The sequence below is a fragment of the Plecotus auritus genome, assembly GCF_963455305.1.
Source record: "Plecotus auritus genome assembly, chromosome: 1".
In the NCBI taxonomy this organism is placed as follows: domain Eukaryota; kingdom Metazoa; phylum Chordata; class Mammalia; order Chiroptera; family Vespertilionidae; genus Plecotus; species Plecotus auritus.
The window spans coordinates 59953062-59966945 of NC_137770.1; the positions used below are offsets into that span (position 1 = coordinate 59953062).

At 38.6% G+C, this 13884-nt stretch overlaps 1 protein-coding gene across 1 annotated transcript in view; it reads right to left on the minus strand.

Annotated features, from left to right (window-relative positions):
• UNC13C (unc-13 homolog C) overlaps positions 1-13884 on the minus strand; it is a 579627-nt gene that overhangs the window by 94076 nt on the left and 471667 nt on the right. Inside the window, exons 23-25 of the mRNA XM_080645235.1 lie at positions 11596-11673; positions 8186-8263; positions 7669-7698 (exon numbers count right to left, since the gene is read on the minus strand). Of these exons, the coding sequence (XP_080501361.1) occupies positions 7669-7698; positions 8186-8263; positions 11596-11673 (186 nt within the window). The remainder of the gene's footprint in view (positions 1-7668; positions 7699-8185; positions 8264-11595; positions 11674-13884) is intronic.

Consider the following 13884-nt stretch of genomic DNA (forward strand, 5'->3'; position numbering starts at 1 on the left):
CCTGCTCCACTACTTCTATGAAAGAGTAAGTCTCATTTCCAAGAAAAAATGTTCAACTTGAGCTCTTGGTTCCTTCTTTTGGATTTTGTTTCATCAAATATCCCTTTTTCTATTTCCCATCTCTCAATCGTTATTTTTATTACCCTATTTTATAAATGTGCTCAAATAACATTTATGTTAGAATAAAAAGTAGAATGATAAAAGGGGAAAGAAACAACCTATTTGGAACTATCTTCCTATTGACATCTTGCTAATATCTTTTCTACTCTTTGAATTGCTCACAACGTAAGTGTAAATTCCACATCCTAATTTTAAATATGCATTACATCTCTGTAGTGTGGCTTCTGCTCTAGATACTCCACTAAAATGTTCAATATAGGTCACCAACAATCTCTTGGTTACTAAGTTCAATGACTATTTATCCTATCCAGCCTGCATTCATACTATTGTTTCTCAAGCTCTTTATTTTCTTGCTTCTCTAGAGACTGTCTTCTTCTACCACTTTTATTTTTCTGTCCATGATTTGTCTATCTCTTTTATTGACTTCTATTTTTCCTTAAATATGAATGTCCTTCAATTTTCTATTCACAGTCCTTTTATCACTATAATTTCTCTTCTTGAAAAATCATATTCTTGCTTATGGCATCAATTATCACCTCTATGCTAATGACCCCCAAGTCTATTATCTTATACTAGTAGCTTAAACATGATACCTACCTGCTACATCATGTCTATATTCTCTTGTATCTACTAGCCTTTTCTACTTTGATGACCTCAAGCTCAACATATTAAAGAGTCATCTTCTAACCTGCCCATTTTTAACTTTTATCTCTTATTATTGTCTCTAATTTGATTGATTAGCATATGATTGTTTAAGGCAAAATTGTGAAAGTCATCTTTGACCCTTTGTCTTCTTCCTTTCACATTCACTTAGATACCAAATACAATTGATAGTATCTCTGAAGTGTTTTCTCCATCTTTCCTACCCTCTTTTTTTTCTGGTGCAAAATTTTTCTTATTCAGATTATATTGTAATCATCTCTGAGTTGTGTTCTTATCCTTGCTTTCCTTCTTCTACTTCATCTTCTTAACTGTTCTTGAAGTTGTTATGATAAAGCCCAAATCTGATCATAGTACCTGCTGATCCTCCTAGTGGCTTTCAATCAGAGAATTACTTCAAGCAATTTCTTATAAACCGATCTTAGCTTTTGTTATTTCTTTGTTTTGAAAAGGTTACTTATCTCCAACCCTTCTATTTGACCCAAAATTTACTTATGCTAAAAATGCCTGGCTCAAATTAAAATATATGATTGAAAAGTAGTAAAAATTCCCTAGTGATTCCAGTAGAAATTTACTTTCTTTGGAATGCCCTAAATCTCTATAAATCTACAGTGTTCAGCATGGATCACATGGTACATTATCCTATATAATAAAAGGCTAATATGCAAATAGATCGAACAGCAGAACAACTGGTTGCTATGATGCACAATGACCACCAGGGAGCAGGCGCTCAATGCAATAGCTGCCTCCTGGTGGTCAGTGCGCTCCCACAGGGGGAGTGCCGCTCAACCAGAAGCTGTGCTGAGGGTTGGTGAGCGCAGTGGTGGTGGTGGGAGTCTCTCCCGCCTCCGCAGAAGTGCTAAGGATGTCTGATTGGCAGGCCTAAGCCATTAGTTGGACATCCCCCAAGGCTCCCAGACTGCGAGAGGGTGCAGGCCCAGCTGAGGGACCCCCCGAGTGCACGGATTTTGTGCACTGAGCTACTAGTCAGAAATAAAAGAATATATGTTCTTCTCTACTACAAACAAATATGCCCCAGATCTACCAAAGTTGCCCTGTGTGTTTTTTGTTTCTTTTTGTATTCCTCTGAGGAGATACTCTCCCATAGAATGTACAAGATCATTTGTAGAATTAGACTATGGCATTTTTCTTATGCTATTCATAATTGAAAGAACTGTTATAGTAGAGGTATTTCTATAAATTCATGCTTCTAACTTCTTGGTTTCAAAAAGTTGAAAAACATCACTAGCTGTCTCTCATTCTAATTAAAGAGAGTATGCAGTGAATCCAACTGTCTCTGTGCTTCAAATTAACCAAATGCCTTGAGATGGTAAGTCCTATTTGTTAATCAATTGAAGAGATGGTTAGGAGAAATTAACCAGGCAATATCTGCATACTGCTAAAATAAAAGGCCAGCAGTGCAAAAATTTAGTTCTTGTTATCAGCTGCCATGAAACTAAAAATAACTGTCATTCAGCCAAAAGACATCTCACCTTTGAGCCTTATTTACATAATTAAAGGCTATGGGTTTAAAGTGTTTTCTTTTGTTGGAGTATATCATATAACAACTACAACTTTCATTTGAAGTATATTTTCAAATTTAGAAAATGTTGGCGGGGGGGTGTTCCTTCCCCAATAAACCTTACCTCTTTAATAAACTTCAAGTTCTTTGAGGGTGAGGTCTATATCTTAGTAATTATTGTATCTCTGGTGTCTAGTAAAACTTATAGTTCATAATAGGTGCTCAGGAAATAAATGTGTGTTGAATGAACTAATACATTCTGTCTTCATATTCAATGTGCTCTAACCTCTGTTTTTCATGAAGCGATCAACTCCAAGGGAAGAGATGCTTAAAGAGGTCCAGGCAGAACAGGGAGTCAGCTTTTAAATAACTCTTTCAATGGGTGCTAAAAGGAATATCTGCTCTGTTATTTTACAAGGTCTTATTTGTAAGCTTCTTGAAGCCCAATGCATTTGGTTTGAAATCTTTTTATTTTTTATCTCAACTCTTACCCCTCTAGAGATAAAAGTAGGTAACAAGAGACCCTTCAGTTAAATAGGAAGAACTTTGGAAATTGCCTTAGTTAGAATTAAAAGGAAGACATAATACAACTAGTTAAAATTGTTTATTCTATTATGTAGTGACATCTAAGAAATACTTTTCTAATTTTATTTTGTAATTGCTATAAAAGAGATAAAAAAGCAGATTGATTCTCCTTATGTATCAAGTAGCTCTCTATTTATGTTAAGGAGTAAAGGTGAGACAGATCATTTAGACTAAACATTTAGCCTCTTTGACTACACCACCTCTTTTAATAAGATTAAATATAAAATGTAAGCTAAGTCCCAGATGCTTAAAAATATGCTGGATATTTGTTTATGACTACAAATTGGCTACCTATATTTTGAGAATATTCTATTCTTTAATCCAAATATTTTATTGCACACTGTCTTAAGGTGCATTCAAACAATTGAATCCCATGTGTTCTCAAGATTCAAAATACAGTAAGTAGGTCAGTTAGGATACGACAAAGGTATTCTGAGCTATTTCCTAAATACCTGATTGTTACTCTAAAAGCAAAGAGCAGTAATTTTCAAAATGTGGTCTCCTGACCAGTACCATCAACATCATGGAAATTTATTATGAGTGCAAATCATCAGGCCCCACTCCAGACCTATTGAATCAAATACTCTGAGGATGGAATTCTGCGATGTTTTCATAAGCTCTTCAAGTAGTTCTGATATATGCTAAAGTTCAAGAACTACTGGCATGGAGTAGTGTTCCCTATAAAGCAGTGATCTTCAATCCCCTATTGACCAGCAAGTATAAAGTTGAGAGGATAGTGCTAAGTAAAATATGACAGAAGATAATTTCTGTCCTCTCTGGTCTACATAGCTGAAGACTGAGTCCATATGGCTAACATATTTTACAAGGGATTTCAATCAGCTACATGAATATGCTTTGGCACTCAGATGCAATTTCTAATTGGTACATCAAATTCATCATGAAAATGAAAAGTAAGGCTGGGCCTGTGTTGCTCAGTGGATTGAATGTTGTCCCATGCACCAAAGGTCACTGGGTTGATTCCCCGTCAGTGCACATGCCCGGGTTGCAGGCTTGATCTCCAGGGGGCATGAAAGAAGCAGCTGATTGATGTTTCTCTCATTGATGTTTCTATCTCTCACTCTGTCTCTCTAAAGTCAATAAAAACATATTAAAAAAAGAAATAAAAAATGAAAATTAATATAGATATTCATCTCTGAAACAAAACAAGTATTAATTTGCTCAATAAAATATATATGTTTTAAGGTAGATGGAGTTATGTTCCAGATTCCTTGGCCCTGTTCAGGAAAGATTACCACAATGAGATGAGTCAAAAAATTCAAATTTTTTGAAACACATTAATAAACATAACATTATTGTTGTACCTAATTGGTTTCCTCTGTGTTTAGCAGAATGAGAGAATTTAGGTAGGCAAACAAACCCCCTATTTCCTCTAAATGTCTTAATAATGGCTAACTTCTAGAATCTGAAGTGCTGTCAATAGGTTAGGAGGCCTGGTGATAATTATGGATTCTACCGTTCAAGAAGATTGCACCAGCACAGGTTTGTAAAGGAATGATGTCCCTTCTGCTTACACAATACAGTTATAATTCTTCTGAATCAATAAGTTCTGTAGAGTTTCATAATGACTATTATGACTTCCTGAAATTAAATTTTAGATTTTATTTTTCATGTACTTGTACAAATTATATTGCAGATCTAGAAAGTACAACTAAGTCCTGTCCATGCATTTATGAAAAATGAATACAGACTAGGTATTTATTTGCAATTGATATGTACTGAAGTTATACTCATGAAATAACGAAGCTATTAAAATAACATAAACCAAAATATATCTGTTTTGCTTTTGAGCTATTAAGTGCTTTTGTAGGATAATAACACGATCATTCACCAATGAATGAAAATTATTACCTGTCATCCCGATAATCACTTTATTGTTATTGTGTGATAAAGGGACAGGTAATACAGTTTGGAGATCATGGTATAAAAAAGTGAAAATTCTATCTTAAGTCACCCATATTATGGGTTGGCCATTTTATTTGTTTCAGTATAAGGATTCCCAAAACTATATGCACATTAAAAAATCACCTGAGGTGCTTTTTAAGGAAAAGACTCTGGGCATCATTCCTAAAGGTTACTTTTGCTCCAGAGTTTGTGTGACATTAAAAACAAACAAACAAAAAAACCCAAAAAACTTTTCCATAGTTATCAGAGAGTTGTTATGCCAAAGCATACTCTTATGCTGGAAAATCACTTTATAGGAGAAGGAATTTCATGGTTTTCTTTTTCCTTTAGATATTTTTTCTAAATAGGGCATTGGAAAAGAACGTGCCAACATGGGGCACAGGACACTGTGCAGGCAGATGTTAACAGTGACTGCTCATGTGAGTGCTTTGGGAGCCACTGTCAACAGCAGCAGCACAAAATGGTCATCGCTTTAGGCAATGTTTTCATCTTGGACTCCGTACAGAGAGTGACCCTTTCTGCCCCCCAAAAGGTTTCAGGCCTTCTTCCCGTTTGCAGAGGGAAAAGACTCATCCTGCAAAGAAAGGGTTAAAGCGGCTGAGAGCTGCAGCATCATGCAGCCAGGCCTGCAAGCAACCAGCACTATGCAGACAGTAGGAGAGGCAAGCAACACTGCGGTTAGAAGCCAACTAATTAACACGTGGCATCAAAAGCTATTTTGAGCAAGTACACAAGCAATCATTTGCTGATTAGATTTTTGTGTCAAGAAGTGCATATCCTAGCACAGATGGTAGAGGATGAAAATAAGAAGAAACTCCTAAAAGAAGGGTAAGATCTAGGTTGGAAAGTCTCCCTTAGCAATGTCAGTCAAGATTTTATAACCAGTTCCACTGCGAGGAAAAACTGGAAATTGGCACTAGTGTATCTTTAAAGGCTTGGATAAGCCTGTTTTAAGTGCTACATATATTTTTCATATGAAAGGGTGAATTTTGTCATTCTTAATAAAATCCTTTTCATCTTTGTAAAAGCCCCGAATTAAGACACTGCCGTTTATAGATAACTGCATTGGAAGGTCTCTGCCTGTTATTTTGAGATTCTGGTGCCTAGGGGAGGCCAAGTGTAGCAATGAGCAATCTTCACATGCTTCTGCATTAATAATAAAGCTTATTTCTGTCTGGGAGGCTGCATCTTACACTCAGACTTGGGTTCAGGTCTTGCTTCCTCTCACTTTTTATCAACCCATGTGCAATACTGATTTGGTCTGCCTGAAGCTTTTTCTTAGCAGCAAATTACAAAATACAAAAATGGAAAAGAATGAGAGAAAAGAAACTGCGCAGAAAGGGAGATGGGAGAATAGAAGAGGGCAAAGAAAAGGAGAGGATGAAGAAAATTTTTTTAAATATTGGAAAGAAAGGAGCTAGGGTCCATGCTGTCCCTCTAACAGATTATATTGTTAGAAGCTAGACATTCATTTACTTGACTTTTCCCTTTAAATTGTGTAAGAGGAATTTAGTAATTGCGAATGTTATGAAGGGAGAAGGCCCCAAGCTCAGTATTTCTAGTTTCATTATCTTCTCTAGTAAAGAAGAGTCCTGTGATGCAGCCATAAATTTGCAACTAAATTTATAATGTGAAACCTGCACAGTTCAAGCTGGGGAATTTATCTGAAATAAGGAATCCATTTTTGATTAGTGAACAAGCCACCCCACAACTTTTCTAGTTAGCAAGTGGTTTGTCCCACACAGTTTATTTAAGTATAGATATGATTCATCTGATTAATATGCAGCTTAGCAATATATCACTCACATTAGAGTTCAGCCACAAAGAGTAATAAAATAGTAGTAGGATTAGGAGAAATTTCTGGAAATAGGACATTTTGTATAACTTCATCCAGAAATGATTTGTGGTCTTTAACAGCCACTAAAAGGAAGAATTTCCCACAAGAAATCAGTAATTTCTTCTCTGCTTTTCAAAACAGCAAGTGAACTTAAAGTCTGGATATAATACATAGCTAAAAATACAAAGGGAATCTTCACTTCGGATCCTGCTTGTGCTCTCCTAGTTCAGTGAAAGAATTCTAACAGTGAGATTGATGCTCTCAAACTGTGCAAAACCAATAAATAACATGCTTTGGGGAAGAGATTTTTATTTTATACAAATTAGACCAAGTATGCAGGGGCAGGAAGCACAGTGCATCCAAGTTCGTCCTTGAACTGTTGCACCTTCACACATGTATCCCAGTGCTTCTTGCCTGTAGGATGCTAAATAGCAAGTTCATTATTCAAAAGACAGGCTCACGGAGGACTAGAAGGACATTGGCGGGGGGGGGGGGGGGGGGGGGCGGCGGGATGTAGAAATGTCTCCTTGGAGTCAACCTCACATGTGAAGAGGCCCAGTCTTTAAAGCAGCATTTGGGGCCTTATACATTTAGACATAAAAGAGATCTTTGCTTTGAAATAAACCCACTTTTATGTATATCTCATACACTTACCAGAGTAAGTGTATGAGATATACGTAAGGAACAATGTAAATAAAATCTTGACCAGAAATATTCCCCCCTCTAGCTACCCTTGGGATATTTTTCTGGATGGTGGGAGCGGGGGTGGGGAGGGCGGGGAAGCGGGGAGAATGCCAGTTGCCTGCCTGCCCTCTTGGCACCCTCTCCGGTCCTCATTCCCCAGGTGCTCCTGTTGGTTGGTGAAAGGAACTGCGGCAGCAGGAAGAGGCAGGTACAGAGCTAGTACTTCACTGTCTGCCTGATCCAGACAAGCAAATGAGAATAAGGAGGAAGTGCACTGGGCTTTAGGTTTAGTGGGGGGATCAGCCAGGTAAAGGATACGATGCTTACTATCACAAACCTCATAAGAGAATCTTTCTCCTTCCTTCTTCTGCTCATGGGATTGCAAGTCATAAGATGTTGGACAAAGACACGACACATTACAGACACAGCACACAAGACGTTTTTCACAGATATTTTTAGACGTGAATAAACCACCAATACCTCAAAACCACCAGCGCCACAAAACACATTTCAGAATGAACATTGATATCAAGTTGGCATTGCACAATATGGCAAAAAAAATCTGCACTTTGTGAAACTTTAAAGATCATTAGCATATCTATTTAACTGTGCATATATATGACCATATATATACACTGCAAAAGGCTATTGTCCATCTTCCTCATCCCACTCACACTGCTAATATATTTGCTAAAGTATTCTGTTGTGGACATAATAATAACCTCAGCTATTATCATTTCCCGTTCTTTAGCTAAACCATGTAAAACTTGATTATGAACCTTTAAATGACAGAGATATGCTGCTAATGATCTCTAAGTAGGTATTTGGCAAATGTAGCATAAAAACATACTCACCTCTTTTCCTCCCATGGATTCAAACATTTTTTCCAACTGGACCCGTAATTGCTGAATATTGTTCATCAATATACAGGGCTACAAGAAAAGCAAACACAAAACAGATAGTGTGAGAATCCTTTATACACTAAATTATGGAATGAGTTTACCTTAAATGTAAGAGTATACAGCCTATCATTGAAGCCCTATTGTATTTGGCAAATGTAATAATTCCGTACTTTAAGATTATGCTTTTTAACAGTTAAATGGAAGGAGAAAATATAACAACCACTTTAAAGAATGAACTTTAACAATATACTCAGACAATAAAGCATTGAAGAATTGCTACTAAAGTTGTGTTGTTCATTTTAATTCTTAACATCTTGGTATTTATACTTAGAAATTAACCAAACTCTGTTTTTTAGAGATTTATTTCAAGGAAAACAGATTAGTTTAAAATGTCATTATTTCTCTCTTTTAAAAACCAAAACACTATCTGAAATTTAAAAATCAAAACAACAACAACAACAATAAAACAAACAAACAAAAACACCAAGGAAACCTTGTAAGTGGATTCTCTTAGGCTATAAACTCCACAGGTTGGTATTCACGGCCCTTCATTATTTGGTTCCTAAGAGTGATTCCTTCTCATCTCCATCTACTGCATTATGATTACTCCAGCTCTCTGCAGCATATTCCCTCCAAAATACCTGCACTTTCCGTTTGCTGTGACTTTGCTGAGTATGCGGCCTCTTCCCTTAGCCTCTTTGCCTACTTGAATCAAGTCCATCATTCAGGTTCAAACCTCCTCTTTCCTACATTGTATCCTTTGGCCACTTCCTTGACATTTGTTTTACTTTGCTATACATTTGAGTTGCTTTTCACTCTCTCATGAGCTGGTCTTAAACCCACTGTATGTGCGGCTGTGCCTTTTAGCTTTTTTTTTTCCTCCCAGAGTATTGCACAGAGCCTTATATTTGTCTACAATGTGTTTCTTTTGTTGTTTTCCCCTCCCCACCCCCAAGAAGGCAGAAATATAACAATAAAAATTTAAAGCTTTGTGGCAGGACTTGATGTAACCTTTGAATAGTAAGAATTAATTTATAATTAGAAAAGAGAATTCAGGAACAGTTCTAGAGTAATTTACTATTTGCTGCATACTGATCCCAAAGAGCCACTACATCAAGGGAAAGAAAAACAGGAAAGAAAGGAGAATGGATGTATCTTCCAAGTTGCTGGGAAATAAGCCAGTGAATCAGAGAGAGGCATGCAGAGGACTCACAGGACATCAGGAAGGCACTAGCTCTCATCAGTGGAAAGATTTTATTTTTGCTTTAACCGCATTACTGACCTTTGAAAACTTTCTGCTTTACTCTTCAAGTGACCACATCCTAACTTTGATTTATGAAAACGATTTTAAACTTCTTTTCTGTTCCCTTGATTATAGTCACATAAATATTTTATTGTTTAAACACAAATATCTATTTATCTCCTGTAGATGCTGTTCAGTAAGCTGAGCCAGATATACCACAAATGAACCTGATCTCCTGCCATGATTGAGAGCCACTTGATCAGTCTTAGTCCTTTCCAAGGCATGCATGGTCACATTTTCAGGAACTCAGCATCAGACCCAAAGTCAGCAAACTGAGGTAATCCACCTTTTTTTCCCAATAGGGAATAAGGTTTTTGAGATTTTAATTTTCATTGCAGAGGGGGAGGATTGGCTGGGATTTGGGCAATCCCACCAGGGAGAAAATTAAGATCAAAGTAAGACCATGGCTCTTGATGAGAAGCAAGATATCAGTAATTAAGGGGGAAAGCACTGAGGAAAAGAAAAAGTTAAGTTCCTGGGATGTAATATTTGTAAGGTTGTTTTTTCTTCTTTATAAAAATTTGATTTTGAAAATTATAAAATATACAGAAAAAAACAAAATAATACAATAAACACTGATTTATGATTTTTTCCTCAGTTTTTAAAAAATAAAATATACTCTGAAACATTAACATATAAAGTGGAAGGGGCCTTTAAAAAGTAATGTTCCTTTCTGAATGACAGAAATTAGCCTTGGTAATTCAGAGACCCCTTTCAAAATCTTCAATTTGGCTATCCTAATAAAATCAAAATCTTTTCTGAAATTTTCTGGTGCTATTATGAATTTCAGTATGCTACTTTTCAATATATAAGCCTTTAATTAAAAATATGTGTTTTCAATAAATAAATGCTCTTTCTTGCCCATTAGAGTATTTATAATCAATGGCAATTAAAGATATCTGCTGAGATATCAGAGTTTTAATAAAATTCCTAGGCAGCATATTAATTAAAAAGAAAGAAGAATCTTCTGAGACCTTAAAAAACAATTAGAACTGACCTAACTTAATGAGCTGTCAGCAAGAGGTCAATGAGTTTTCAGGGAGAAGACTAGCGACTTTAGACTTGTCTGGTAATACTGATTTTTTAAGGGGTGGGGAATGGTTTTCCTCTTTAAAACAATTGCACTGATTTTTAAATACTATTTTCGGTGCTTTTTAAAAAATTCTATATTGTTACCAACATATTTCTTCTAAGACTACATATGGTGAATAAGAAAGATTTCATCTTCCACCATAAAAAATGCATTATATTCCAAATCACTTTAGTTTATCTTGCTTCTCTTTATGCCTTTTATTGATTAAGTTGCAATATTGGCTCGGTTTTTATAAACATTCTCAATCATCCCCAAAATTAAAAGCTAAATTAATAATTTAGAGTGGAAATCAGCATCATTCATTAAATTAACAATACTTCTCAATTTATTTGAAAACTGAAAGAATAAATTTTAGTTGAAAAAGACATGGAGCCCTAGCCAGCTTGGCTCAGTGGATAGAGCGTCAGTCTGCGGACCGAAGGGTCCCAGGTTCGATTCCGGCCAAGGGCACATGCCTGGGTTGCGGGCTCGATCCCCAGTGGGGGGCGTGCAGGAGGCAGCCAATCAATGATTCTCTCTCATCATTGATGTTTCTATCTCTCTCTCCTTCTCCCTTCCTCTCTGAAATCAATAAAGAAATATATTGAAAAAAAGAAAAAGACATGGAAAGTTTACTCATTTTAGTACTGGTACAAAACTAAACTAAACTACTTGTTGTCAACACTAAAGAACTTTTTAACTCCCTACTTCTCAGTTCCAATGCTTGACAATAATGTGGGTTTTCAATGAATTGTCTTGTTTGTTATCATCTTGGAACCTGGCACTGAGATGCTCTCAACCTTCCTCTGAATTCTGTTGTATCCAGTTCATGACTACTAGAGAAGTATTCAAACAACTTCTTGAAATACCTCTCAACTGTCATCCTGTATGAAAACAGAAAGAAAACAATGCATCTTGCTTTTTTACTAGCTGCAAGAAGTGGATCTCAACTGAAGAATACTTGAAAGTAGAGACATTTTTACTTACCACATTTTCCTTATCACAGTAGGAACTAAAATCACTTGATACAATTGCAGCATACTGAAGCAGTACTTTATTGATAGTCTAGGAAAAACAACAACAAAAATAATGTCAAATGTATGCAGGTAACTACATAGTTTTATATATATACTGTAGGGGTTAATAATGCTCATCAGGCAAACTTTCCATGTCTTTTTCAACTTTCATGAAGTGATGATTAAATTTATACTCTCACCTAAAACAATAAATAAATAAATAAAGGAACAACTAAACTGTTTAGGTAAAAATTTTTTATATTTATGAGTATATTTAGAAGATATTCCATGTGGATTCATCCCCTCCTATCTAATAAAAGAGTAATATGCAAATTAACCATCACTCCGCTACACCCAAAAGCCACACCCACCAGCTTTTCAGGAGCAAGTATGCAAATTAACCCAACCAAGATGGCTACAGCCACAGAGCGAGCAGGAGGCTTGGGTTTCCCTGGCAATGGAAAAAGCCAAGCTTCCCACACACCGTGGCCGGCCCAGGCCTCCACTAAGGCTACAAAGTTTTAATTATAGAAGATAAATAAATCCCAACAAAAATGGTGGCAACCACAGAGCTGGAGAGAGCAGGAGGCTTGGATTGCCCCCGGCGATGGAGGAAGCCAAGCTTCTGCAGCCCTGGCCTGCCTTGGCCTCTGCTACAAAGTTTCAATTATAGAAGATAAATAAATCCCAACAAAAATGTCTGTGGCCACGGAGCAAGCAGGAGGCTTGGCTCCGCTCAAGGCTACAAGTTTCAATTATAGAAGACAAATAAATCCCAGATACCAGGGCCTCTGCTTGAGTTGCCAGGGGGCGTGGCTGGCCTGCAAACCACCACAGGACCCTCACCCAGGCCACCCCATGCCTCAAGGGAACCCCCACCCTGATCCAGGACACCCTTGAGGGCAAACCAGCTGGCCCCCACCCATGCACCAGGCCTCTATCCTATCTAATAAAAGAGTAATATGAAGATTGACCATCACTCCGACACACAAGATGGCTGCCCCCATGTGGTCAAAGATGGCTGCCCCCAGGTGGACACAAGATGGCCGCCGCAAGATGGCCAGCACGAGAGGGCATTTGGGAGGGACCAGGCCTGCAAGGGAGGGCAGTTGGGGGTGATCAAGCCTGCAGGGGAGGGCAGTTAGGGGTGACCAGGTCGGCAGAGGAGGGAAGTTGGGGGCGACTGGGCTTGCAGGGAAGGGCAGTTGGGGGGGACCCAGGCCTGCAGGGGAGAGCTATTGGGGGGTACCAGGCCTGCAGGGGAGGGCAGTTAGGGGTGACCAGGCCTGCAGGGGAGGGCAGTTAGGGGTGACCAGGCTGGCAGGGGAGAGCAGTTAGGGGCAAACAGGCTGGCAGGGGAGCAGTTAGGCATCAATCAGGCTGTCAGGGGAGCGGTTAGAGCAGCCGTGGGCAAACTACGGCCAGCGGGCCGGATCCGGCTGTTCTATCAGGTTCTCTTGCTCTCCCCTCCGCTCCTTTACTTTGAATTTATATTAGTTTACACAAACACTACATCCATGCTTTTGTTATGGCCTCCGGTCCAGTTTAAGAACCCATTGTGGCCCTCGAGTCAAAAAGTTTGCCCACCCCTGGGTTAGAGGGTGATCAGACTGGCAGGCAGAAGCGGTTAGGGGCAATCAGGAAGGCAGGCAGGCGAGCAGTTGGGAGCCAGCAGTCCTGGATTGTGAGAGGAATGTCTGGTAAAATTGGGTCTAAACAGGCAGTCTGACATCCCTCAAGGGGTCCCAGATTGGAGAGGTTGCAGGCTGGGCTGAAGGATACACCCCCCCATGCACAAATTTCGTGCACCGGGCCTCTAGTTTTAATATCATATACACTATGTGCAAGGTTCTTTATCTCTAACTTTAGTAAATATTCTGAAGATACATCAACTATTTTTGTGGCAACCTCCTCCATGGTTGAATACTTATTAACTAACTAGTGTGCTGGTGCACGAAATTTGTGCCGGTCGGGGAGGTCTCTCAGCCTGGCCTGCATCCTCTCCAATCTGGGACCCCACAGGGATTGGGCCTAAACCAGCATTTGGGACATCCCTCTCAAAATCTGGGACCACTGGCTCCTAACCGCTCACTTGCCTGCCTCATTGCCCCTAACCACTCTGCCTGCTGGCCTGCTTGCCCTCAACTGCCTCCCTGCTGGCCTTCTCACCTCCACCTGTCTCCCCTTGCCAGCCTGCTTGCCCCCAACTGCCCCCCCTTCTGGTTTGCTCACCACCAACTGCCCTCCTCTCCTGGCCTGA